At 40.0% G+C, this 26,352-nt stretch overlaps 1 protein-coding gene across 1 annotated transcript in view; it reads left to right on the top strand.

Annotated features, from left to right (window-relative positions):
- Positions 1-25,545, top strand: part of dnajc5ab (DnaJ (Hsp40) homolog, subfamily C, member 5ab) — a 36,772-nt gene extending 11,227 nt beyond the window's left edge. Inside the window, exons 2-5 of the mRNA XM_049582221.1 lie at positions 17,653-17,811; positions 19,249-19,462; positions 19,964-20,135; positions 21,583-25,545. Of these exons, the coding sequence (XP_049438178.1) occupies positions 17,705-17,811; positions 19,249-19,462; positions 19,964-20,135; positions 21,583-21,680 (591 nt within the window). The 5' untranslated portion in view covers positions 17,653-17,704 and the 3' untranslated portion in view covers positions 21,681-25,545. The remainder of the gene's footprint in view (positions 1-17,652; positions 17,812-19,248; positions 19,463-19,963; positions 20,136-21,582) is intronic.
- Positions 25,546-26,352: the final 807 nt, after the last annotated feature.

Genomic DNA, 26,352 nt, shown 5'->3' with positions numbered 1-26,352 from the left:
TTTAGAGTTGTTCCAATACCGATATCAGTATCAGAAATGCCTCCAATACTGCCTAAAATGTATCGGGTATTGGCGAGGATAGGCAAGTCTATGCACCTATCTAATACCACATCATTTATTTATTTAAAAAAAAAAAAAAAACAGGATTTCCTACACATTGATTTATTAGTGGCAGCGGCCATGATTAAAACATCTGCTGCCATATGTTGCTATTTTATTTTTGGAGTTGAACTGTTCATAAGGACACAGACAGCAGCAGAACACCACACACAGTGGAGGTGAAATTTAAGCGTTCATTGCACTGGGTCTAAAAGTCTGCATTCACTCGCCTCTGCAGCAGCTGCTCCTCTCATCCATCCATCAATCTGATCAATTATCTCCCCCATGACTCAAACTCCACGAACTGCTGCTGAGGGAAAAAAGAACTTTAAAAGAGAGTCCCACCTACGCAGCATTCACAGACCCACAAAAACCTCTGAATATAGAGAACTGCAGTTTTCTTGCAAAGTATTTATTCTTCTTTGTTCTTATAAAGCAGTTACTGACAGAGGAAGTTGCAGTGTGCAGCCACTGACGACTACTATTTTTAGAGCAGCGAAGATGAACTGATTTCCAGCATATAGTGTTATTTTAGCTGTTAATAATATGTTTGTAATGTGGTAATATTTTACGCTGAAAGTCCCACCAGTAAAAAGGCAACATGTACAGCATGTAAGGCGTTAGTTTTGAGTGGGAGCATTAGTGTTGCTTGCTACTAAATCGTGGCACAAGATTTAAACTTTTTATGGCTAACAGTCAAATTAGATGATAAAAAGAAAGTTATAAAGTTCGTTCTCTGTATGTATTGAACCATGTTTTATAATTGCCGTACAGCAGTACCAATCATGTCACATCTATACAGGGTCAGTAGTACACAGCTGTCAATTTTTTCTTTTAATGCAGTGTTATCAGAGAGTAGTACTCAGTATCGGCCGGTACAGTATCAGGAAGGTTAACATCTCTAGTATATTTAAGAGTATAATACGGGGAAGTTAAACTGCTAAAAATCAGTCTGCAAGTAGTTTGATAATCTATTAAATCATTTTCAACCAATTCTCAATTATTAAAAAAATTCTGCATTTATTTGTCCAACATGATAGTAAACTAAATATATTTAGATTTTAAACGTGCTGATGTGATAGACATTATTACTATTTTGTCACACTTAAAAGGTGGCCCCAGTGTTCGGTTTGTTATATTAATTCCACTGTTGCAGTCGGGATATTATTGTGTAAATCTAATTTTGCCATTTTTATTCATTTTAGTAATTTTGATCCGTCCTAATTTCAGCCATTATAAAGATCAACTGTTGGTAGGAACAGAGAGAAGAATGAAAAGGCACTGATAATTAATGAAGTGAATGAAATAAGGTCGAAATTAACAGTTATTTTAATCATTTATTAATGTGCATATATTGTGCAGGTATCAGCAAAAGAGAGTCTGAGAAGTTTAATGTGTTTGCTGCATAATTTACATCACGTTTGCACTTGCTGTATTTCATTTCGGCGAAGTACAGTGTGTGTGTGTGTGTGTGTGTGTACAGACAGCAGCTGGTGGCTGGTGAAGTCGATAATGCTGACTAATGATCCATGTCTTCCCTGCTGGGCAGCAACAAGGCGGCGAACAGAAGTTTAGAATAAATGAAAGCAAAGTTGTGTTTTTTCTTTTTTTCATTGTTACACTGTTTAAAACACCTGTTGGTGACACACCTCACATTCCTGGTTTCAATCGAACTTTTTGTAGGATACCCACCTGGAAGTACCCACACAAGGAAGCAAGATAAAATAATAGTGATATAATTAACCAGGGCTTAAATTTAATAACAGTCGTCCCCATTAATACTATAAACAATATGCAGTCCACATGTATGCTGAAAAATCTGAACAGAAAGTCTTTGTTGGATAAACATCAATGGAGTGTCTGTAGGGATTTGAAGGCGAGCCAAAAACATTATGTGACTGTGATGTTTTTTCTATTCTTTTATCGTGGACAGGATCTTTTTCTTCTGTATGTGCTTCTTATTTCTATTTGTTTAACTTGTCTTTTGCCTGCAATGCCTGATTTTGTAGTGGGGTCTTCTTCTGTATCCCTGAAATGATATGAAAGTTTTCATACTGCCAGATATGCCAACACAAAGACCAAAAGAAACTGCTGCACACAGTCAGTCAGTACATCAGTACATACAGTCAGCCATTTAACTGGACTACTGTCCTTGTCCCAGCAAACAAACACAGGAGGGGAATTGATTAATTCACCAAAGTATGTCTGACTCCACTACGATAGGTGGAGATATGCCTCCTTTCAGCTGGTCATAATTGGAACGTTTTCTGGTTGACCTATTTTGTCAATCACCAAACAGTCGACAAACAAGTTAGCTACAGTTAGCTAGTGGCAAACTGGTACTATGGTGGACAACTTTACAGCTTGTACATTTTGTCCATGCGAACTTGCACGGCTCTGGATGTAGATTTCATCATGTTGTTACCAGCTTCTTCTTCTTTTACGCAACTTCCGGGTCAAAGTCCAAGGCGGATATTGTGGAGCATGCGGCAAGCCCCTCGGCCAGTTTGGGTCCGACTGACTGTAACACAATGAATCAGTTTTCTCTAATGTCATGTGAATGTGCTGACTGTGGCTATAGATTACAAAATTTTGAGAGGTTCATGCTGGGTCCATCAACAACAACTTGACACAGTAAACACTTTATAAAAAGCATTTTTGAAACCAAACCCCTGAATTGAACTACAGCATTGCAAAAAATACAACACAGCTATAACAAGACAGAAACCTTTTAGATTCTCCAGACAGTAACCACAGTTTTTACGAAAGATGACGTTTGCAGGCCCTGTTTATACCTGGTATTAAAATGCGTCTTGGGTGATCTGATAACAAGTGGACAGCTCTAAATATAAGTGTAAACAACCACCAAGAAGCATTGTGATCTGATCACTTAGACCACTTGCCGAGGTGGTCTGGGACATGTTTGACCACATAAGGCCCGTTTCCACCGCAGGAACTTCGGGGTAATTTTACGGGGCCGGGGCCGTTGCTGCGTGTCTCCACGGCAGGAACCACCCCCGAAGGACAGAGTGCCGGAACTTTTACAGGGGCTAAACAAGTCCCTGCCTCGGAGTAGGTACTCAGAACGGCCCCGAGAGACTCCTGGCTGGGGCTTGGGGATTACTTGGTGCTGATTGGATATACTCAAGGCCGATGTGACGTCAACAGAAAGCGGCAAAATAGCCGGCATTTTTAAAACTCAGCAGATGAGGGTTAGCTCAGTCATACAGCTTCCGCCGCCATGTAAAAAAACCTCACTAAATGGCCCATGAAAAAAATATTTTTTCCAGCGGATATCTTAGTTATAACATGATTGAGCTAGAAAAGCAGTTTTGTGTTGATATGTGTGGTATTTATTCAGTTTTGGGAAATCACGATGTCTAGAAAGCATCAGTGGCTGCAGCAGCAGCAAAGCTAACATCAGGACGTCATCTGTTAAAAACCTCCTGTTGTCGGATACGACATGAAACTACTCCAGTTAGCTCAATCATGTTGTAACTAAGACATCCGCTGGAAAAAGTATTTTTTTCACGGGCCATTTAGTGAGTTATTACAGACACCACTATCGGCTAATGGCGTCCCTATGTCGCCCCGGTCAAAATGGTCGCGCAACGATTACGTCACATCCAGAGCCCGTAACTTTACAGGAACCTTCCTCCGACTCCACTCTCAGTGGAGACACGGCGGTTGAGAGGGCCAAGCGAGAGGACGTTCCTGTAGTAGTTCCTGCCCCCCAAATAGTACCAGGAACTTCTTCAGTGGAAACGGGCCTATATATTTTGTAGTGTAAACTTGAATGTGTCCTGATGTGTCCCTGATAAGGACTCAATGCAGGACGTGGTGGTTGTTTCTGTGACAGCCTGCTAACGTGCTATAACTTGCCCACTTTATGTCCCTTGACCAACCGATGTCCGTCCATTGTTTTGTCCAATGGCAGGTGAAGTGTTACTGACAGCAGCTGTACCAACTGCTAACCTGATGAGCAAGCATGCTAGTGAGCATTTAGCAAGAGTGTGGATGTATTAACTGTGCACTGGGGGCCCTCTGACCTTGTAGCGTAAGTGACATAGGCAGTAATGAAATCTGAACTCAAGTGGTCAGCCGGAGACACTAGGTAGACCCAGGTGTGAACAGGGATGTGTCTCAGTTGTCCACTTGTGTTTGTGTAACAGAAACTCATGTTAATACCAGGTGTAAACAGGCTCCGGGTGTTGCTGGGAAAGAGCTTTGGTGTTCTGTGAACCTTCCCTGGATAAACACAGGTTTAATACCAAACTTAAAGTGAGGTCACACACACTCACACACACACACTCAGGAATAGGATTTGGCCAGGTTTACTTGTTCACCTGAAGTTAAACTGTACACTGTTTTTTATAGCTGTAATTGTGATTCAAAGCAGTTTTTTTACAGTATTAATGTTCGCCAGCACCACGGCCATGTCAACAGCTCAAATTCAATTCAGTCAAACACATCTCTTGCTGTATGTTAACATAAAATCATAAAATCAACTGCAACATCATTGGAACACATTCATTATTTCTGTGTTGGGTCAACACTGTTTTGATGTTTGCTTCACACATCGGACTTGTGACATGATCTCCGGCGATTACTTTTTCAAAAGTCACTGTCAAGTCACAAGTATCTGTTGGAGATTTTGAGATAATGACACTTTCCTGCCCACAGGAAGTGAGACAGGAAATGCAAGAGGAAGTGCTTTCTTCAGTCAAAACGGAACCATCACTAACACAAAGATGTTTTGCTTCTCTCATCCTTAATTTATAAAATGTGGGTTGCAGTCGTCTGGCTGGTGGTGTGTGAGCGGAGTGACAGCTTCTTTTGATGCAAACTGACAACGGGAACCCTGGCCTATTTCTCCTCAGTCTCACACACACACACACACATATTAGAACACATGAAAACCACAACACAGAAACAATTCTGAACAATTCTGAAGTGGTGAGCCGGAGACACTAGGTAGACAACAACAACAACAAAAGCTGTTTGTGTTCAGGAAAGAAGACAGAGGAATAGAAAATAAAACAGCCTTAAATAAGTGCACAAATAAAAACATCACTTGTGACTCCAGCTTCAGACACACTCTAATATAATGACAGTATTCTCCAACCACCTCGCTGTTTAAATGGACTAACGACAAGAGAACAGATGATTTGCATTTCAGTAAAGGGAAGTGAATCAGTCACATGCCGATCTCCCTCAGTAATATCACATTGTGCTTGCTTTTACTTTGTTTATCTGCCCTGTACACAACATCTATCACACGCCTTTTTTTTTTTTTAATCTGTTTAAGAGTTTTTCCTGGGCCACTGCGAGGGTCAAAGGATAAAGGGCGTATGCTGTACAGATTGTAAAGCCCTCTGAGGCACATATGTGATTTGAGATATTTGGCTATAGGACTACAACTTACTTGACATTAAGCACGACCCAAAACTTCCAACTAGGGATGCAAGATAATATCGGCACGTCATTGGTATCGGCCAGTATCAGCTTTGAAATTAGAATCAGCCATCATTCTTTTTCTTATTTTGCACACTAAATGAATATAACATACATTAATTGCTGGTGGGCCGTCACAACAAGAGTATGCATGCATAATATGGTGTTAATTCCACTGCAAAAGAGACTGGATGATTACTAAAGTTAGGTAGGGAAAAAAGTGGATATCTGTATCAGCTATTGGCCAAATACGTTGTTGTATATCTGCAAGAAATCCAATATCGTGCATCCCTACTCCTAACTTCCCCAACAGAGCTGCTTTGTGTTTAACTGTGCAGGTCCTAGTTGTGAATGTTTGATTGTTGTTGAGACTGTAAGTTCACATTAAATGTGGACGATATTATTGTCGAGTTAAACTTTATTATAGCCTGATTTTTTGGAGTAATTGTATTCTTACAAATGTTTTCAGATTCAGATTTTCTAACATTTACATAAACATTTTTCACAAGTAAATTTGTTTTTGAAAAAATAGTGACTAATGTTTTGTATTGAGCGTTTCACAGTTGAAGAATAAACCTGTCATTGATCTCTGGTTTAGAAAGTATGTAATTTATTAGCTGACGTGAAAGGTGATAAAACTCCGTTTCCACCAAGCAGTTGGTTCACTTCAGTTCAGTTCAGTTTAGTTCAGTACGCATTTTTTCCACTTGCACTTTGAAAAGTTGTGGATGGTACCAATATGGTTCCTTGCCATCCCCACATTTGGTCCCCCCTCTGATGGGGTACCTAGAACACAGATCCTGTGAACACTGCAGTCTGTCGATTGGTCATCAGGGGTCGGTTGCTCTTGCTCTGGACTGAATTGTAGCTGGTTTTGAAGCAACTGTCTCCAGTAAGCTAATGTTGGTCAATCGATTGGGCCACCTAGTTTATTGGTTGTCTGTTATGTGGCGTGAGTATGATTTCATCGTATGCTTTTTTAACTCTTTGTGTTTCCTCCTCCTCAAAGTCTTCCAAATCCTGCAGTTTTTTAGTGATTTGTTGCATCAGTGCGTTTTGCCACATGTCTCTATTTGTCTTGTGCTTATTATGTTCTTTCCTCTGTTTTCACCTTCCTGCTGTTGTGAGAGGATTTATAAACACACAGATGTTGTTACATTTGGTGTTACTAATCAAGCAGACGTCAAGTCACAATGAGTATACAGACAGCTCCATCTTTGGCAGCTACTCACAGTTTTTACAAGGCATTTGATTGTGTTTTATTTGTTATGGAGGCAATGTTAACAGATCTCGCACTTACACAACCTTGGAGAGCCAAGTGTGAAGTCTGGAGCACGTGCAGTAAAGCTTGTTATTCTGAGCTGTTGGGCAACATATGAAGAAATAATGCCACGCTGTTTTTTTTTCCATGGAAGCTATCTCTTGACACATCTTTGGTAATTATTTATGAGGGCTTGCAGATTCATCCAAATATGGAGGCCATGCTTATTTTCAGCATTTTTTTGTCCCAATCTACTATCCCAGTTATGTGGATTTCTTTGCACCTTTTTCTTTTTTGAATGTTATTGTCTTTTTTTAAACTTAACATGGGAAGAATCTGATCGGTGAATTGGGTTTTGCTGCCGCTAAACCACCAGAAATAAGACAAAAAGAAACGATGCGAATCTCAAGGGTGAAATGCACCCCAGCTGTTGTGCCAACCAAATAGCACCTTAGTGCTCCTGTGCCATTTGCATGTATTTAAATTAGGTTAAATAAGGCGCTGCAGGAATGATTCCTAAAACTCAAAAGTTAGTTTGGATTTTTTGCACTCTCGGTTCCCTCATCTTGAAGTCGACAGTTTTTTTTGGCTTTTTGTTAGATCCCTGAAATAAGGTCTGTGGCTAACACAAGCTAAAAAGATTTTCACATTTTGTTCTAGGGCATACAATAGGTTGGTAAATACCCCACTCGTGAATTTTGAAGCTTTTATGTGATAAGAAGTAGCTTAATGAGATTACAGAGCATCATCATGCCAAACACAGCTTTACAGCCTTATTGTGGTGGTGACGTTTAGTCATGCAGCCATGATGTAGGTAGTTTATACTCTATCTTTATCCTAACTTCTGGCAATTGAATTTACACGTAAAAAATCATAAATGTGGTGTAAAGTTGTTAAGATTATGTTGCTGAGCAAAACATGAGCAAACACATCAAACATTTTTGTTTGCCTCAGAGTTTATTTCCCGCAATAATCCAAAATCCAGTTGAAGAATCTCATTCGATAATCGTCAGGGAACCAGGGCGACACTAACTTTCAGGTTGGCCAACAAGAAAACATCATCCCTGTGGCACTCCATGAGCCTCATTGTAAAAACCTTTCAGTTCACAAAGATCTGTGCTCATAGCCACACGCAGTTACAGTGAAATTATTTGCATCTTTAGAGAGTTGCTGGTAACTGAGGTGCATTTATAAGGGATTTCACACCCAGACTTTCCAGTAGGCATCATCATGCACCTTGTTGGTCAGGACCTGTAGCTCACGGTTTTCTTTTTCTCTCTGTCACTGTGTTCTTGGAGCAAAGACAACATTTATACTTTGCCACATGAATAATTGCAATCAGACACAAAAAGGACAAATCCCACTCAGCTGCAAAACTTTGTGGGCGTCTTTACATTGTAATATCATTAGCGTAATATCTTTTGTGACGAGGCAGATAGGGTTTGGAAGTGATGAACAGTTCATGGTGCTGTCAGTGGCTGCAATCCATGTGTTGTGAATTTACCCCTGAGTTGTGCTGGAATTTTCAGGTATTTTCATTTGCTGTATTTGCCCAGAAAAAAAGGTATTTGTATGAGTTTATTTTACACGTTAACATAATTTGACAGTTTTAATAGTATCTCCCACTTCTACTTGTCATTTGGTGAATTTGCCCACAGTTGGCCAGTGTGAACCAACATATTAATGCAATGAAGTCAGTTTTTCTGCTCTAGTTCAGACTGAAGAAAAACAATGTGCTCATCAGATTTGTACAGTATGTGTTTATAAGTATGACATGCTCAGTGAAAAAGCCTCAATGAATAAAATTCAGAAAAAACAAATGTGAGACTCAGGTGTTGAAGCAGACACATTTCAGTCTCACTCTAAGACACAGGCCATATGTTGTCACCCTCATTACACTGTGTGTTAATTCTTTCCAGTCTGTTTGGTCCTGTGAATGGCCCAACATGATTCACAGCTCATTCAATAAGGCTGAATCTGATTGGCTGCCTGCTCAGGTGGGCAGAGTCTTTGGTTTAGTCTCACTGTTGTGATTGGATGTGATTATACACCACACATACATATTGTGCACACACACACACACACACACACACACACACACACACACTAGCACAGTCTCTCAGTGTGTTGATAATCCCTGGAGTATGGATCAACCTCATTGGTTAATCCCAGTCAGGTGGGCGGTGAATCTGTGTTGTGACTGGTTAATCTGTGGCACAGTAGTGGGCGGGATACAGCGAGGTGTTAAATCGATGTCTTGTCAGGCGTGTTGTTCTCGAGGCATTGTGGGGTTACCACAGCAGCCATCTGGTGCCACACAGGGCTTTAGACAGACTAACGGCTGACACACAAACAGGGACTTTCAATAACAAAAATATGTGTCAGCCTTGTGTTTCTGCCTTTTTCTCACCCTGTGTGTGTTTAAGATTATCTCTGTGTGTGTGAAACTAACCACTTACAGTAGGGATGTCCCGATCCACTTTTTTCACTTCCGATCCGATACCGATATTACAGCCTTGAGTTTTGGCCAATACCGATACCGGTCCGAACCAAGCGCGTATTATACATATTCACTTATTTTGTTGTCAGTCATGTTAGAAAAGGTTTGATCAAGCAATATTACTCTAACACGAACAACTACTTAATCAGGTTAGTTAGAATGATCCATAACAGTTGGTATGAGAAACTGACCCGTTTATTGTTAACAGGGTTAAATAAACAAACTTTCAACTTGAACATTAACATTAAATAAAAAATATAGCTGGTTTGCATTGGCTGCTTTGGCCCCTTAATAAATAGAAAATAAATCAACACAAGAAATCTTTAAAATGTCTAACATTGAAATTAAAATAGCAGCAAGACTCCACACTTGTGCTTTGGCCCCCTAATAAATAAAAAACAGATTAACACCACAAGACATTGTTGGCATTTAACAAACAATGCAGCCTTTCCTTTTCAGTTATTTTAGTAGTGTTTTTGTAGTCCATCCATGGCTCCAATTTCACTAATTGTGCCCAAAACAATGCCATCAGTGCTCTTTACTTAAACAGTAAGAGTGTAAACCAAATAAAAATATCACTCTCAAAAAACTAGAGCAGAAAACAAATAGTCAGCTAGTCTCGCTCACCAGACCTTTCTCAAGAAAAGAAAGGTCTGGCTGGGCCGACTCTCACTTTGAGATTGGAGGAAAAAACGCCCCGGCTGCTTGTACTTCTTTCAACCAATCACAATCGTTCTGGGTGGTGCCACAGCAACGGTGCGCTTGCAAAAATATTGCCGGGGGGAAACAGGTTTTGGTGTAACACGCCCACAAAAATATCGCCTACAGGACGCGAACCATGGCAGAAAAATGGCTACATCCCCGCAAGATCAAACACCGCAAAAGTTAGTAAAGGACGTGTTGAAGACGGTTGAAAACTGCTACACAACCGGAGGTGGTAGGGCGGGACTTCAACGGGTGGCTCGTTCCGCCCAATGAGAGGCTGAACTCTGCAGCGAACTTCCGCCCATTCAGACTAATAGTCAGTTAACCAAATTGACCGCTACTCCTCCTACCCTCCGTGTGTGTCTGCTGTCTGCATGCTGGCCTGGTGGATTGATAGTAAGAGCTGGAGCTGATCACTGGAATGGACTGCTTGAATCGCGGAGCGCTGGGCAGGCTGGAAAACCTGGAGCAGATTCCTTGAAAGACTGGATCGGAGTTCTTGGATCGGCATTTTTCCATGCAGTCCGATCCGATGCCAATGCCCGTTTTTTGCTAATATCAGCGACCGATACCGATCCGAATATTGGATCGGGACATCCCTAACTTACAGTCTGATAACGTTAGTTCAACACACACACACACAAACACACACTCGCCTGACCATTATATTGATATTTCATCTTATCACAGTTATATCCAAATCGGCATAGAAAGTACAATTTGCACATCAGAGAGCACTGACTAATGTCACTAACATTTCCCGCTCAGTACACATGTTGGTCACATATCATTAGTGCATGTTTGAGCCCATTTAATAAGATTTAAATATTATAATAATCTATTTTATTGTGACAGTACTCCATGAAATCACATTAAAGCAGCCCTGTGCTTGTCCACTGCCATTTAAATGTGACATCACTGAGGGACAGTGCACATTAATCGACATTTTAGGGCTGTACCCAAATCAGAATTATGTCAGTGGAATTAGATTTGGCTATTTTTTTATTTTATTTTATTTTATTTTATTTTATTTTATTTTATTTTTTTCCCCAATATAAAGTTTAAAGTTTGAACAGGGCTCAGAGGGATGTTCAGTGTGACAGCAGCATTCATATACTAAACAACCTAACGGTGCTGATGATGGATCGGAAATGTGCAACAACATTTTTTGCAGACAGTAGATATCAGCTATAGAAAAGTTTGGTCACATTTTCACATGGCAAATCTGCAGATTAATTTCATACCCAATATGTAATGATCCACTGAAGTTAGACACGTTATGAGATGAATTAGTCCCCATTTTTGTTATTTTCACTGCCATCTTAACTAAGTGAGCAAGGAGGGACAATTTTACCAGGTATAGCTGTGCCATGAATCAGCTGCCATGGCTGCAGCCAGTTTTTTGTTCTGTTGGCCGCAGGGCATTTCACCAATTTGGATGCATTTCAGAAGAAGAGCGTTTTGTCTGCCTGATTTTTTAGACTTGCAGATTTTGTTGATTTGGTCTTTTTCCTTGACATTTGTGCCTCTAAGTACTGTGAGTAAGTAGGCGGTTAATGGTTTCTCTTTTTTCCTTTGGTGTGCTGTAGCCAACAAGAAAGTTAATACCAATTAAAAACCCAGTCTTGGGGCGCCCAGATGCTCACCTGGTTGAGCGGTTATGTCCTTTCCACAATAGCTGTGGGTTCAATTCTTACCTGCAGCCTTTTGCTGCATGTCATCCTCTCTCTCTACCCCTTTCACTCTGAAGCTGTCCGATCAAATAGAGTCAAAAAGCCCAAAAAAATACATCCAGCTACGAACAACTTGGCTCAAAGATTTGTGACGGTGCTTCAGTCATCAAAAATACATTTATCCTCAAAATTACATGGCTAACATTTCACATACAAAACATGTTAGCAGGAAATCTCAATCTGCTGTATGCACACCACGGCTCCGTCAAAATTAGACGACGTGTGTTTCTGGTACTGCCTCTGAAGCGTGCTGCTGGGCGGCCACTTGGTTGCCTGACAGAGATCTGTGCTTTACTGAGTGCACTTTTCTAGTTTTAATCTGCAGTCTCTGGGCTGGTTATTACAAATTAGTGGCCCAGAGTTATCAGTATCAGGCACAAAGCAATGAGAGTATGTAGAGGTGGTGTCAGAGATGAGGTCGTGTGATCACTCATGATTCCAGGTCTGGTCTGCTCTAAGTAATCTCTAAAGTTTATGTTTAAAGGTCAGGTCAATGGGGACAGTATTCCAATAGTATGTAGTTGCTCAGTCAGCTAAGGCAGGATTTGGTTTTATTGTGTCAGCCTCCCAAGAATAAATATCACACCTCAGAGTGTGTAAATCACACTTAAGGGAGTTGTGTTCTCATTACAACGTTGAGCCCATGAATCACAGTGTGATAATTGCTCATCACAAAGGTGGCAGTCCGGTGGTGACGACAGGCGCGCAGCTTATTTTCACTGTTGTTAGTTTAAGTCTAGCAGTCTGGTCCAAGTGTGTCTGTGGAGCTGATTTGGCTTACTGTGGTCTCTAAGCCTGCCAACCCCCATACACCTGCTGTCTGACAACCACAGGGTTAGGGGTGTGTTACTGTGCAGTTCAAAGGTCAGGACGTGGATTTCCTTCAGGACTTAAAATATATATTGCACAACACTTTTTGTACATAAATAACATTTGTAAAAGAATAACTGTAGTAACCAAGGTGACAGTTTCTTCCTCCTGTTCCACAAATATTCACACAGCTCATAATCGTCTCTCCTCCTGCTTCAGGTTGGTTTATTGGTTTATTTTTGTTATTGTTTATGAAGGGTGTATTGTGTTAGTCAGTGCATTATGGTCTTGTTGTATTAGCTCATGGTGAAGCCATGTACATAAGCCTCATCGCCCCACAGTGGGTGGATTTAGTGTTGTTTTTCATTGTGTCTCTGGCCTGCAGCACCCTCCCTGACTCTGCTGATCTCCTTCAACTGTTACCTGCATTTCATCACGCTTTTACCAGATGATTTGGCATGAATGCTGATATTGCATAACACAAGTTAAAACTCGTAAATCACCAGTCTTTTAAGGGAGTGCTAAAGCTACAGCAGTGTGAACAAAACTTTCCCAGTGGCTGTTTTCCACATTAGATGTGCTGTATTACTGTTGATAGTGAAAAATTAAACTGCCATCATCCGTCCAGGTGCTCACTGACAATCGTATCTGTCTTTGGTTGAGGTAATAAGTTACCTACGACACTGAACTCTGACACAGTTGAATTAAACGACACTGGTTAAATGGCTTAACATAATTAGGATAGCTAACATTATCTGTTGTCATGCTTTGCACCAAACCTTGTAGCAAGTAGTATATTGATCCAGTCAGTTATTGAACCAGTGTATTTTTTTACTGTCCATTTATTGTGTTGACAGTGAAATATACAATCACAGCCATGATTTAAGTGATAACTGTGTTTGGTTTCTGAGTTGTTTCTTCACAAATCTGACATTTATGATCGGAAAAGTCTTGCAGGGTGTTCAGGTTTCTGTGTTGCACATGTAAATTTGCACATAAGCAAAGGTCCTGCTGTGTAAATTTAGATGTAGATTTAGGTATTAATCGTCATGGTAACTGTCACCACATCCTTCTTGGATAGTGAAGATAAAGTCAGAGCATTTCATCACTTACATCAGAATTTCTCAACCTTTTTTGCACTGCAGTCGTTTTTGTTAATAGTGGTAGTTTTATCACGGACCAACTCACTGGGCTGATCCGAAGTTAGACACAGAGTTTGAAGGTTCACATGCACGTTAGTGTGAGTTATGTTTCTCCCTTTATCCCCTCAACACACAAATATGCTTAAATACTAATGTAGAAAGTGTCAGAGAAACAAGGTCAGAAAGTGGGTGACCGTTAACTAATCAGAGACTGAAATGTGCTCTGTAAGTGGTCTGTATTTTATTGTGATTACTCACTTAATTAGAGTAACCACAGATACACCTGTCAGCAGCCCTCAGGTAGTCCTCACACATATTTCATGATCTGCTGAATGCTGAGAGAAGGCTATGATGAGCAGATTACCTCACACACTGATAGTGACCTACTTCACCTGTAATCATTATATTGCTGTTGGGGCATGCACAGAGTTATCAAGTTTGATATAATTCCTGTGAAAATAGCTTATAAGTTTATTTTTATAACTCACCATTGTATTTGCTGAATCACATGGTTTCCTCTGAACCAGTCCACAACCTGTTACATGGTTGGCATTGTGAAAGAGGTTAAGTTTGTGTGACTTAGATACAGGTGAACTCTAAATTTGAGGCATTGTGTGACAGGATATTTATGGTGGTAAAACCATGAATTAAAGTTTATTGTGCACGCTCATAGTTGAGGCTTGTGTGCTTTTGTGTTCTCTGAGAAATATGTGAATAAACTCCTGTGTAAGATGTTCAATAGTTCGTCATCTCTTCATGAATATGTTTGTTGCTGCCTGATGCTGTATGTGAAATTCCACTGAAGATGCACAGGGTTAAATATTTCAATGTAAATTGCCAGTTATCTTTTAGCTTACTAATACCAGGCAGTAGGGACGGGCATGATTTGGATGTTGGCAGCGGGGTAGCACCAAGTCCTGCGCCCTCTCTGTGGCCCAGAACAAAGTCGGTTTGCTATCTTTCCCTTTCCTTTCTCTCATTCTTTTCTTTTTTGGAACGCAGGTTTCTCACTCTTGGGGAAAATGTGTGAGTTAGGGCTCCTGCAGCATAAGCGGTCAGTCACTCAGCTCTAGCTGCCTTTAGTGCAGGGCGGACTAAACCATTCTATGGCTTTTAGGGGTGAGAGGGGCCTTAGAGAGCTTCCACTATTTTTTTATACAAACTTCAGTCTTTTAACCGATTTATTCAGCCAATTTTAAGTTAGTAATGGCACTAATTACTCAGAAATAAATGCCAGGCTGAGCGGCATGGCGGTGCAGTGGTTAGCATTGAGCGTGGTTACATGCACACAATAATCAGATAACTGGGAATAATCAGGTAATGGTAATAATATGATTTGACGCATTTACGTGCACTTCAATAATCTGATAATCAGAAAAACCTGGTTTACATGATTCAGTCCTTCAGTTGGATTTCTCCCCAAGCACAGGACATAAAACTCAAACTTCTTGTTACAGTAGGTACTAAAGTATGCAAGTCATATATTTGCAAAATAAAGCACTCATCATGCTGACAGCTTATATTCTTACAGTACTGTTTGTTTTTATCATTAACAAATACATGTGAGACTCGCATTCTAATGTGTAGGTTATCAATGTGGAGCCAATTTTACATACTTTGGGTAGATTCGGGGTAAAAGTACTGCAAAGTGCAATATACAAGTGTATTGTATATAAACTTGTTACACAAAGTGCATAACATATAAGTAAGATAAAATAAAAGTGACATTTTAAACACTGAGAATATAAAAATATATTATTTTATGTAAAATCTTTATCTGAAAGGAAACAAAAGCTGTCAGATTAACGTAGAAAGTACAATATTTCCCTCTAAAATGTAGTGGAGTGGGAGTATAAAATAGCAAAACCCGAAAGAAACCAGATTAAAGGGTATACATGCACCAAATAATCTGACTATTGAGGAAAAAGCTAGATGTGTTTATCTGATTTCTCATAATCAGATAATGGTTTTTATCTGATAAAGCCTATCGGATTATGCTGTTTACATGACCACTTGAATAATCAGGTATCTCCAGAAATCAGATAATGATCAGTTTATTAGTGTGCATTAAGGATAGACCGATACATCGGCTGGCCGATATATCGGGCAGATATTTGAGTTTTTTACTTGTATCGGCATTGGCCGATACGTGCGTGGGTTCGCGGATTTATTTTTCCCTGGCACTTTTTTTCATTTGAAAGTATGTGGTTAAGTTGAACAAAGCTGTTGAATCCTACTGTGTACAGTAGTTGTTGTTTTATTTATGCTTCAACTTAAATATTTGTTTATTTTATAAAGACATTACTGGAAGATTTAAGAGCACTGGTTCTCCGGCAGCTTCCTCCCACAGTCCAAAGACATGCAAGTTAGGTTAATTGGTGACTCTTAATTGGCCATACATGTCTGTCTCTATGTGTCATAGACCCTGCAACCCCTATCAGGATAAGTGGTTGTGGAACATGAAGGAATAAATGAATAATTTCAGGCTTTTCTGAGGCCTTTGTCCTACTACGACACCTCTGGATGTCAGTATGAGTTTGATGTATGCAATAATCAGGTTGTTTAGTAGATAATGTTCAGCGTCCTCAGTCAGACATAGCTCAATCTAACATTACAGGCAGAATGGCAAATATATTAAATGAATGTGCAGTGAAAGCTACGTGACGACGTTAAACTTGCAGAGCATAACTGATCCTTACAGTCTGCGCTGCACAGAAAGGTAGGCTAACCCTAACTCTTACCCACATCCTCGCTTGGGTGCTCATTTCAGACCCTGTTCTTACATCAGATTTTTGTTTTTGCAAGTTCTCTATAATGATTTAATGCAGGTGCTCAAATCTCCATCCCCTCTTGGCAGGTGAACCACAGAGTTAGAGTGCAGTAGAGTAGAGTAGAGTCAGCCCTCAGCGTCTTGTTTACTGCAGCTCCTGCAGAAATGGGAGGTTCATTCAGGACACAGATTATCATCTCTCTGCCGTATACACCTGCCTGCCTGGCTGCGTGACATGAACTTTGGTCACCCTGGTTTAACTCATGTTTTACTTTCTCTTCCTGGATTTAACACACCCATAAAGGTGGAGTCTCTGATTCCAAACCAATACAGAAATTCAGCCAATATATCTGGTGCTCACACACAGCCCTGGTGCTGTAAAGGGGGAGCAAACAAAGAGGGTCAGACTGAGCCACACAAAGTATTAATTCATGCTTGTGCAGAGGAAAGGTCATGGATGTATTCAGAGCGAGGCAGTGGGAGCGAGAGGGAGCGTCTGAAGGAGCACTGACAGGACGGGTGTATTTGTTTGGGTGCATTCAAATATCAACAGTCTGTCTCCAGAATCTCAGAATCTAACACCATATTAAGAGAGACGCCGGCCATAACCATGCAGCTAATGGTATAAAAGGTGGACTGAGTGTTGTCTGAGTCATGTCTTCTTCATGTGCCCCTGTGGTGTTTCCTCTAAAATCAGAGTTTCTACATTCACACAGGAGCTAATGAAACATGACATGCTGTGTAAATACCCCTGACAGAAGCTGTTTCTGTCTCCTGAGTGTCCTCTGTCCCCCTGCTCCTGTGAAAAACACTCAGACCTAGTTTTGTCACCGTTCTGGAAAAGCCAAGAAAGACGCTCTTTAGTGTAATTCGATCAGCAGCAGAGAGGCTTAATGGACCAAGTAGGCGTCCTGTACATGAAAGGTGATGAGTTTGAAATGGTGTTTGGGGATTGGATCAGACAGAACAGGAAACGCAGCTCACACAGTAAAAGGTCCCTCGACATGTTTGGAGATAATTAAAATGGTTTTATTTGGTCAAAACTTTGGCCCAGTGAAAATATATTCGCTGGATCTGAACTGGAGAAATGAGAGAAGACAAAAAACAACTTGTTTTGATTTGATTCTTTCAGCTCAGCTTCTGTGTCCTCACTTCCTGTTCTTGGTCCTACCTGACAGGTGAGAGGCTGAGCGAGCGCGGGAGCGAGTGAGAGCAGGATCGAGTGAGGCCATGGAGCACCAGAGACAGAGAGCTCTCTCCACATCAGGAGAATCGCTGTACGCCGTGCTGGGAGTCGACAAGAACGCCACGACAGAGGACATTAAGAAATGCTACAGGTACGTGTTTGTTTACACACAAGAATTCTCTACAATCGCCTCAAACTCCATTTTTAATATTGATGTTTTATGTGTGAACCACTAGAGGGCGTCAGAGGCCTGTCACCAACTCTTAATGGGTCAAACTCATCCTGGAATAAATGAAAGTTGATTTAAAGCAGCTGCATGTTGATATTTAAATGATTGTGATAACATTCTCTTCACTCTGATGATGATTTGTTACTACATTTAAAGGGGGAGTTTTTAACAGATTTTAAAGATGTAAAATGTGAATTTCATAGCCCTCTTTGCTTTAAAAGAAAGTTCCTGCACACTATGATGAATTTGTTAGTGTGGCTGTGACAGTTTTGTTTCTGACTCATTTTTGCCAGAAACCTCTCGGGCCATACTCCTATTCATTGCCAGACAACTGTCATTTCTAATTCAGCTTCTAAAGAAAGTTTTTGCTAATATTAGGGTATTAAATTCTTATTTTGAAACTGTTAACTTTTTATTAACTCTTCATTTTTAATTTAATTTTTTTTGTATGCATGTCTTTATTTTTCAATTCATATAGGTCTGAATTTATGGAGAGTGTAAAATGACACAAGAACCAATAAATAAGTAAATATAGAATAAATAAATAAATAAATAAATAAATGTACAGAAGTACAGAAATAAATAAATGTAGTTGTAAAAAAAATGTAGAAATAAATTTAAGATATTAATTTACTTATGGCCTGTTTAGTTATTGTTTTATGCATGATTTATATGCTTGTTTTATGACAACATTTTGGTCTTAATTTATAGAGGACCAAAAAATCATAGTATCAACAAACAAATAAACAAATAAATAAATATATAAAAGAATAATAAATGCTGTAATAAATATGTAGATAAATAAATAAAGGCATAAATAGAGAAAGAAATGCAGAGGTTTAACATACAGACACAAAAATACGTAAGAAAAAAATAAATGTAGTTGCATAAAAATGATATTTATTTATGTGCTGTTTAATTATAAAATGTTACTTATTTATTTTTTATGAAAAGTATTTATCTCTGTCATTATTCTGCATTTGTTTGTTCCTGTATTTGATAATACATTATTTATATTTTTTATTGGTACTTAAGTCATTTTTTCATCCTTCATATGACTGAACTGTCTTCATATGCATTACTGTAAGTTGCAACTACAGTCTATTCTGTATATAGACTGTAAATAATAATATGATCAATGAGTGCCAAATTCCATTTAGCTGCTCCAGTTTGACGCTGTCATGGCTTCCTGGAACACTTCAGTAGAACAGAGCCATCATTGTTTTCTTCCGATTATGACTTGTCCAAATGTCTGATGCAATGACGGCCCAGTGGGAAAAACTTAATCGAAACACCATCATAGGGTGTCATTAAAGTGCCATATTAAACATCCTCCATTCTCCCTCTGTCTTTTTACAGGAAACTGGCGTTGAAGTTTCACCCAGACAAGAACCCAGACAACCCGGATGCAGCCGAAAAATTCAAGGAAATCAACAATGCCCACTCGATCCTCAGTGACGCCACCAAGAAGAACATCTACGACAAATACGGCTCGCTGGGGCTCTACGTCGCAGAGCAGTTCGGAGAGGAGAACGTCAACACCTACTTTGTTCTGTCCAGCTGGTGGGCGAAGGTAGGACGGAGGACAACACGTGCACGCGTTATGTCTTTCTTTATGACTGACATACAAAGCCCAGTTCAGACCAAAGAGTCACGACAGGATGAGTTGAAACAGACATCTACTGTCCATGGCTGTTCTGCAGCAAACCTGGACCTAAACTAGAAACACAAGATAAAGGCGTCATGTGTCTCCAGTGTCTTAGAGACTAAGTCCAGTCCAACAGAACCAGTTGTTGGTTGTGGACAATGTTCACGTCATTTAACTTTAGTATTCACATGAGCCAAACTAAAAACTTATGGTAACGTTAAACGTGGTTGATTTTGTTGGAACATGAAGACCAGAAAGTGACTGAGTTTTATGACCACCTTACATCAAATGATTGAGATCAAAGGAGCGTACCAATTCAGATAAAACTTTATTGACTTTATTCTGACATTGGTGACACTTGCCTTTATCAGTCGGGGGTTTAATACGCCTCTCTCTCTCTCTTTCTGTCCCGTCTTCGTCCCACAGGCCTTGTTCGTCTTCTGCTGCCTGGCCACAGGCTGTTACTGCTGCTGTTGCCTGTGTTGCTGCTGTAACTGTTGCTGCGGGAAATGTAAACCTCGGCCGCCCATGGACCAGGAGCCCGAGTTCTACGTGTCCCCTGAGGACCTGGAGGCCCAGATGACCGCTGAGGAGAGAGGTGAGGGCATTCATTCATTCATTCATTCATTCATTCAAACTTGACAGAAACAAAATAATATTCACCAAAACTGTCTTGTTAGTGCTGTAGTTGGTTAGTCCATTGTTCCAACAATCACCAATTCAGGTTTGGTTAAAATAAACCCTAAATTCACAGAGTTAGATGCAAACACTTTCCCTGTGGTCTCTGTCCTCTGATACTGGGGCACAACACAGACCGGGTGTTTACAGTCGGTTCTGTTTGGTCCTGATCCGTTTATCTCCACCGCTCACCATCAGCTCAGTCAGTTGCACCACACTGACCTCTGGAGGCGCAGGATGTGCACTACATGAAAAATATCCTCCTCAGTACAGCCTCTCCAGTATGAGGTTAATAGAAAGATGAGCGTCTCTATATTTGAAAAATAAACCCTTGAGATTCTTAAAATACTCTGGTATATTGTATTACGGTGATACTGCCCAAGCTTAGTCCTCATGCTTAATGTCTCATTAGTTGTTGCAGCATTTTTGGGGTCGATACCATTTTGTTACAGAGATTTGGTGCTAAATTTAAGCATTTTTTACCACTTATAAAATGATATAAGGGGCCACAAATCCCTCCAAAATCCCACCAGTGATTTGGTGTCAAAGACTTTTGGACATTTCTGTTAGAATTGCATTTTGCAGTGATTGAATGGTGAACACTTCGGTTCTGGAAACTGCTGAGAAACCCGTAAAAGCTATCCATCCTTTGAATGCCCAAAGTCTCTGGTTTGTGGATGTAAGTTTAATGAGGCTGTGATTATCCCAGAGGTCACTAAAGGCAATTTTAAGTTATTTAAAGAATAGTCTCACTGCAGTGAAATGGTTACTATGGGGACTGACATCATCACACTTGAATAAAATTGAGCTCATTAAATCCAAAAGAGTCTCAGCTTTTGAATCATTTTTAGGTTTTAGTTTAGGGACCCCAGAATGCAGAAATATTCAAATGCATTAGGCATAAATTGCACATCTGTACTGCATGACAAAAACAGCCATGCCAGTTTTGTCCTCGCCAACGTTTAGCCTGACTTGAGGTGTTATTCAGCTTCCTTCCCAACAAACTAAGATTCCTCAGGTCCTCTAGTTTCATATGATACCACCATCCTCACTCTAGCTTTGGTGCTAATGTGAGGTATGTGTATGTGGTTATGCCTGGTTTGATGATAGCACTCTGTGTCTTTGTCAGTAAGTCAAACTTGTAAACATGATGTTTATTCTTGGAGGACTGTTGCTTCATTTGGGAGCAGCAGTATAAGTTGTTTGTGAGGTGATGTAGAAACACTCAGAGGGAACACAAACAGTGTGAGGATGGAATTACACACCCATGGCTTTTTGTTGTTGTTGTTGTTTTTGGTCTTTTATACTGTGTTTTGGTTTGCTCTAATGTGTGTGTGTGTGTGTGTGTGTGTGTGTGTCCTCCCCAGATGGCGGTGATCCCATCGTGATGCAGCCGTCCTCAGCCACAGAAACCACCCAGCTCACCTCTGATGCCCACCAAAGCTACAGGACCGACGCATATTAGATGCACACATATACAGCTCACACCTCACAGTTAACTACAGCATCAGTATCAACCAATCACACACACACACACACACACACACACACACACACACACACACACCAGCAAATATCGCATCCCATCACTCAGCTCAGCCCAAACCTTTACTTTTAATCCAGACTGATTTTTAATCATTGTGAAGTGAGGAGAGAAGGAGGAAGAATAAAGGAGGAAAAATGAACACCAGAAATATTCTTTCAACAGTGGTTAGACAGAATTCAGACAAGACATGAGTTATCCTCTGTTTGATTATGTGTTTACCACAGGAATATTTACCTTCAGAGTGAGAGACAAGTTTAGAGTTGTGCTCATATTGGAAGACATCAAATGTGCTTGGTACCAATCGTCAGTCAGAAGCACAGACGGGGAACTCTTTCAAAGCGACACATGTCCATTACAAGATGGATTTACCTGGAGGTTTGCACAAACAGTGATGTTGTTTTGTTTGTTTATCATTTTAAAAATCATGAAAAAGAAACAGCATAATAATCATTGAACTTGAGCACAAAGAAAGCGGTAACAGAGAAAACTATTAATGGTCCTTAAGATATGCAATGACTTTTACCAGTAATATTTTCCTTGAAAAAGAAATAGCATCACTGTTGACTGTGTGTCTACGCAGGAAGTATGACATCTCTTGTTTCCCTCGCAGTGTGTGGGCGTTGTTTTTATTTTATTGTTTCATGTGCTTTACTAAAGTGATTGTGTGTCGAGCTCTGCGTGTTGCCAAAATGTGGGTGACCGACACACAATACTGCCCCTGAACGCATCCTGTGCAGACACACACGGAGGACTGGTGTTGCTGATGGGCTGCTCATGCTACTCCTCCTGCGTTGGCAGCTGTTAGGAGAAGTTTATGCAGAAGGCTTTGTGCCAGACGGGGATTTAATGGTTAAGGTTTGGAAGGAAATCGCAGTTTGAGAGTAGACACAGTGTAAGGCTCCTAATTATGATTCTTTTTTGATTATTACTTCCATCTAGTGCTCTACTCTGTGCACACCAGCATGTTCCTGAGAAAACTGCTATGGAAATGTTGAAGAGGGAGCTTAACTTTGTGATAGCTGCAAAGGTCAATTTAAACTTTCCACATACGTCTGCGTACTTTAACTTTTGCCATCTTCATCATATCCATTACAGTCCCCGCTGACTGTCACATGCAGCTTAAAGGTTATGATGCATGATGTACGTGCAGACCGTACTCACAACATACAAACATGCAGATAGGAATAAACAGAACCACTTCCATAACTGCTTCAGACTCTATACGGCCCTTAAGGATTAATAAGGATCTGCAGCATTCCATCATTCAACTCGGACATTTATCAAGAGGAAAGTTATCCAAGACGTGCCAGAAAAGAGCTTTGTGCAACATCATTGCAAACAAGGAAATTAATACCTTAAATATTTGATCCTTGTTGTCCAGAACTTTAAAAAAATTCTACAGGTAGATGTTGTTTTCATTCATCTGAAAGCAAAACTTGTCGATGAGAAACAAGCTGCTTCCTTTTAGCTCTCTGGGAAACACTCGCCGCTTCTCTCTCAGTCTGACGCTGGCTGGAAGTAGGTCAGTGATCCTGTCTGTATGCTCACCGAGGAGTTGATCGGACTGGGTGTTGGCTGTCTGTGTTTATTTGTCCTCAATACCCTCGTGAACATCACCACAGGAGCCCCTCTGAGTGTAGAGAGGACAGCTCGTGCTCACACAGCAGCTGCCTCACTGTCATCGACTGACCCTCAGCGTTGAAACTTAAATTGTAAAGGTTTTATGCCTCTCCACTCTGAAGTAATTTTACGTTTTTTTAAGATTTGTTGTGGCAGAAGGAAAGTCAAGGAAGTCAAAAGGTCAAATTACCATCCCAGGAAGGTTCTTAAAGATTTGAAATAATGGATTTGCAGCCACCCCCAACATGTCAGCTTTGTCTGTCATCATACAAAGTTTCAGCCTGACAAACGTCTTCCTCGAGGAAACACTGGAGACTTGACTGAACAGATATCTAGTAATATACACCAACCAGCAGACATATCATCCTCCTGCATAATAACTGGATCTGATATGTTTCTTTACTCCATCACGGAACATCCCGCATTCAAAGTCTGAAAAAGTCTTCTGGTGATAATCTACTTTTATTATGTCTTGAGAAAGTCCTCGCATTGCTTCAGTTCCTCCGTCACAGCAGTGATTCGTCGCATCACTTATTTCAGCGTCACTCCACTCTAGATGTACCATAGTCTTCTTCTTCCTCCTCCTCCTCCTCTCTTCCTTCACGTCTTCCTTCTTTTATGTTTAACCCTCGACCTGTTTTCTCCTCCACATCTGAAGGATCAGGCTCTGTGTTTCACACTGAAAGCTGTGTGTGTGCTGTGGGAGCCATTACAGAGTCCAGTGTTATTAGTCGAGACATTACAAGCACATTACCGTACAATAGTGACCTCTTGGTGTCATCGGGAAGAACAGATGTAAACACTGATCCAGCCCCTTTTCTTTTTTTTTCTTTGTTTCTAGTTTCCATTTTGTTTTGTGAGAAAGTAAAAATGCTGTACATGTCGTGTAAAGTGTATGTTTAGATTTAACGTCACTGTTTCTTTGAGTTTCGTCAGAAATTTGAACACTATTTTTTTTCTTCTGTTTGTCTCTGTAGAGTTGCTTTTCATTGTTTTTCTTATTTATGTTGTTAATGAAGGGAGGATATCGATATCCAAAGTCTTATTTGTACGTGTTGCAGCAGTTTTGTAGATGATACGGTCCTCGTAGAAACTGAAGAGCAGTTTACATCAATCACACTGATTAGTTAGGGTGTAATATTCCATAACATTTTTTTGTAGTTCTTCTTTGTCTGTCACACACGAGTAGCACTCCAGCTCTGCTTTAGTAGAAAATACAGGAACGTTGTGGTTGTTTGTGTCAACAGTTTGATTTTTGTTAAAAAAAAAACGTTGAACCAAGCAGGCTAATTTATTCACTATATTTTCTTTGATTCCTCAATCACACACTTTGTTCATTATGTATTTATACATATCATGAGAAAGTGCAATATGAACTCTGTAAGACTCTTCCGTGTCCTCCACTTCCAAACTTTGCAAATTTCAGAGGCTGTTTCAGAGAATCTGCAGGTTCATAAAAGATTTAAAAAGTAAACACGTTTTACCAGTACAACAGTGATTATTCTGATTTTTATTTATGGTTTTAGTGTTTAAGTTTGTCTTCCAGGTTTTAAGTTGGACTTCTGGTCCACTTGAGTATTAAAGAGATGTGAGGGCCTTTTTTATGAAACCTGCAGATGCTCCTTTTTAATCAGATTTCTCTTCACTTGATTAGTTTTGTGCTTCACCGTATGTGACCACTGACACACTGTTAAACCCCAAAATTTTTCGCAAGTTCTCCTCTATTGACCAAACGAGCAGCAGTGTCTGAGTGAATGCAGCATGAAGTCTGAAATACACAAACATGGAGTCAAGAAAGTTCCACTGTTAGATCTAAAACAATGACATGAATATCATGAACTGATCTAAGTGTGAATATAGCGACCAGATGACGATATCGAAGCATTATTTTATTTATTTTATTTTTCTTATGTTTTTAATAATTGATTAACGATTAGCTATTCTATTGAGGGGATGTATAGAATTTTTAGATGTGAACCATTTTGACAATGAAGTGACAAAATGGCAGACCTGCTGTATATACACGCAGTGGCACAGTACATAGAGGTGTAGAGATTTTCTGTTTTTAGCATGGACTGATAATGTTTGCGTCTGTCAGGCAGACGTGTGGGTAAATGAAGTATCTGATGTACTGTTGTAAAATAAATGTTTCTGTTGCTTCAGAGCTTCTGTTCTCGCTGTGAGTTCTTTGATTTAAAAGTGGAAAGGAGAGATGAGGAGCGGGTGACAGAGGTCTGGCAAACTCATCTCTTTTTTGTTTTTGTAAACTCTTGCTCAAGTGGCATCAGTTGAAGCAAGTTACGGGACTTTGCGCAACTCCCCTTTGAACAACAAAACAAATTTGTCATGTGCCAAGACATTCAGACTCTGATGTGTAAATTGCCCACAGTTAGTCACAGACTCAATCCAAACATTCAATGAGCTTTTAAATATTTCCTCCTCATGAAGTAGGGTGGTATAATAACCATGAAAAACTCTTCTCCATGTTGGCTTTATTTAGTTGAATGTCGTCAGCATAGATGTTACAAATAACCTTAAACAGACAGTTCACCCCAAAGTCAAGTGTTGGAGATACCAGACACTATACTAGACACTCTCTTTCCAGAAATCATGACCCACTTACCCAAGATAATCCACAGACCTTGTTGTGAGCAGTTTCATGTAGGAACTATTTTATTTCTACTGAGCTACACCCGCAAACCGTATCACCACGCAGAAGGTAGCATACTCCCCTGATTTTAATTTTCTGTTTACATGACATCATTATGTACAGATTTAATGTTCTTGTAACCTTTATACCATCAAAGCAGTGATGAAACTTGGTAAAAACTACCAGCGTAACTACATATGTAGCAGGGACTTCTTTAGGTATGTGTGGTCTAGTCACATATTTATACATATTGTCAGATTTGTCCAGACTAAGCAGTTTTGCACAATTCCCATGACAAAGTATGTATATAATTCTACTTAC

This window comes from Epinephelus fuscoguttatus, linkage group LG7, assembly GCF_011397635.1.
Source record: "Epinephelus fuscoguttatus linkage group LG7, E.fuscoguttatus.final_Chr_v1".
In the NCBI taxonomy this organism is placed as follows: domain Eukaryota; kingdom Metazoa; phylum Chordata; class Actinopteri; order Perciformes; family Serranidae; genus Epinephelus; species Epinephelus fuscoguttatus.
The sequence above is the reverse complement of the archived record's forward strand: the minus strand, read 5'-3'. Positions and strand labels throughout refer to the sequence as shown.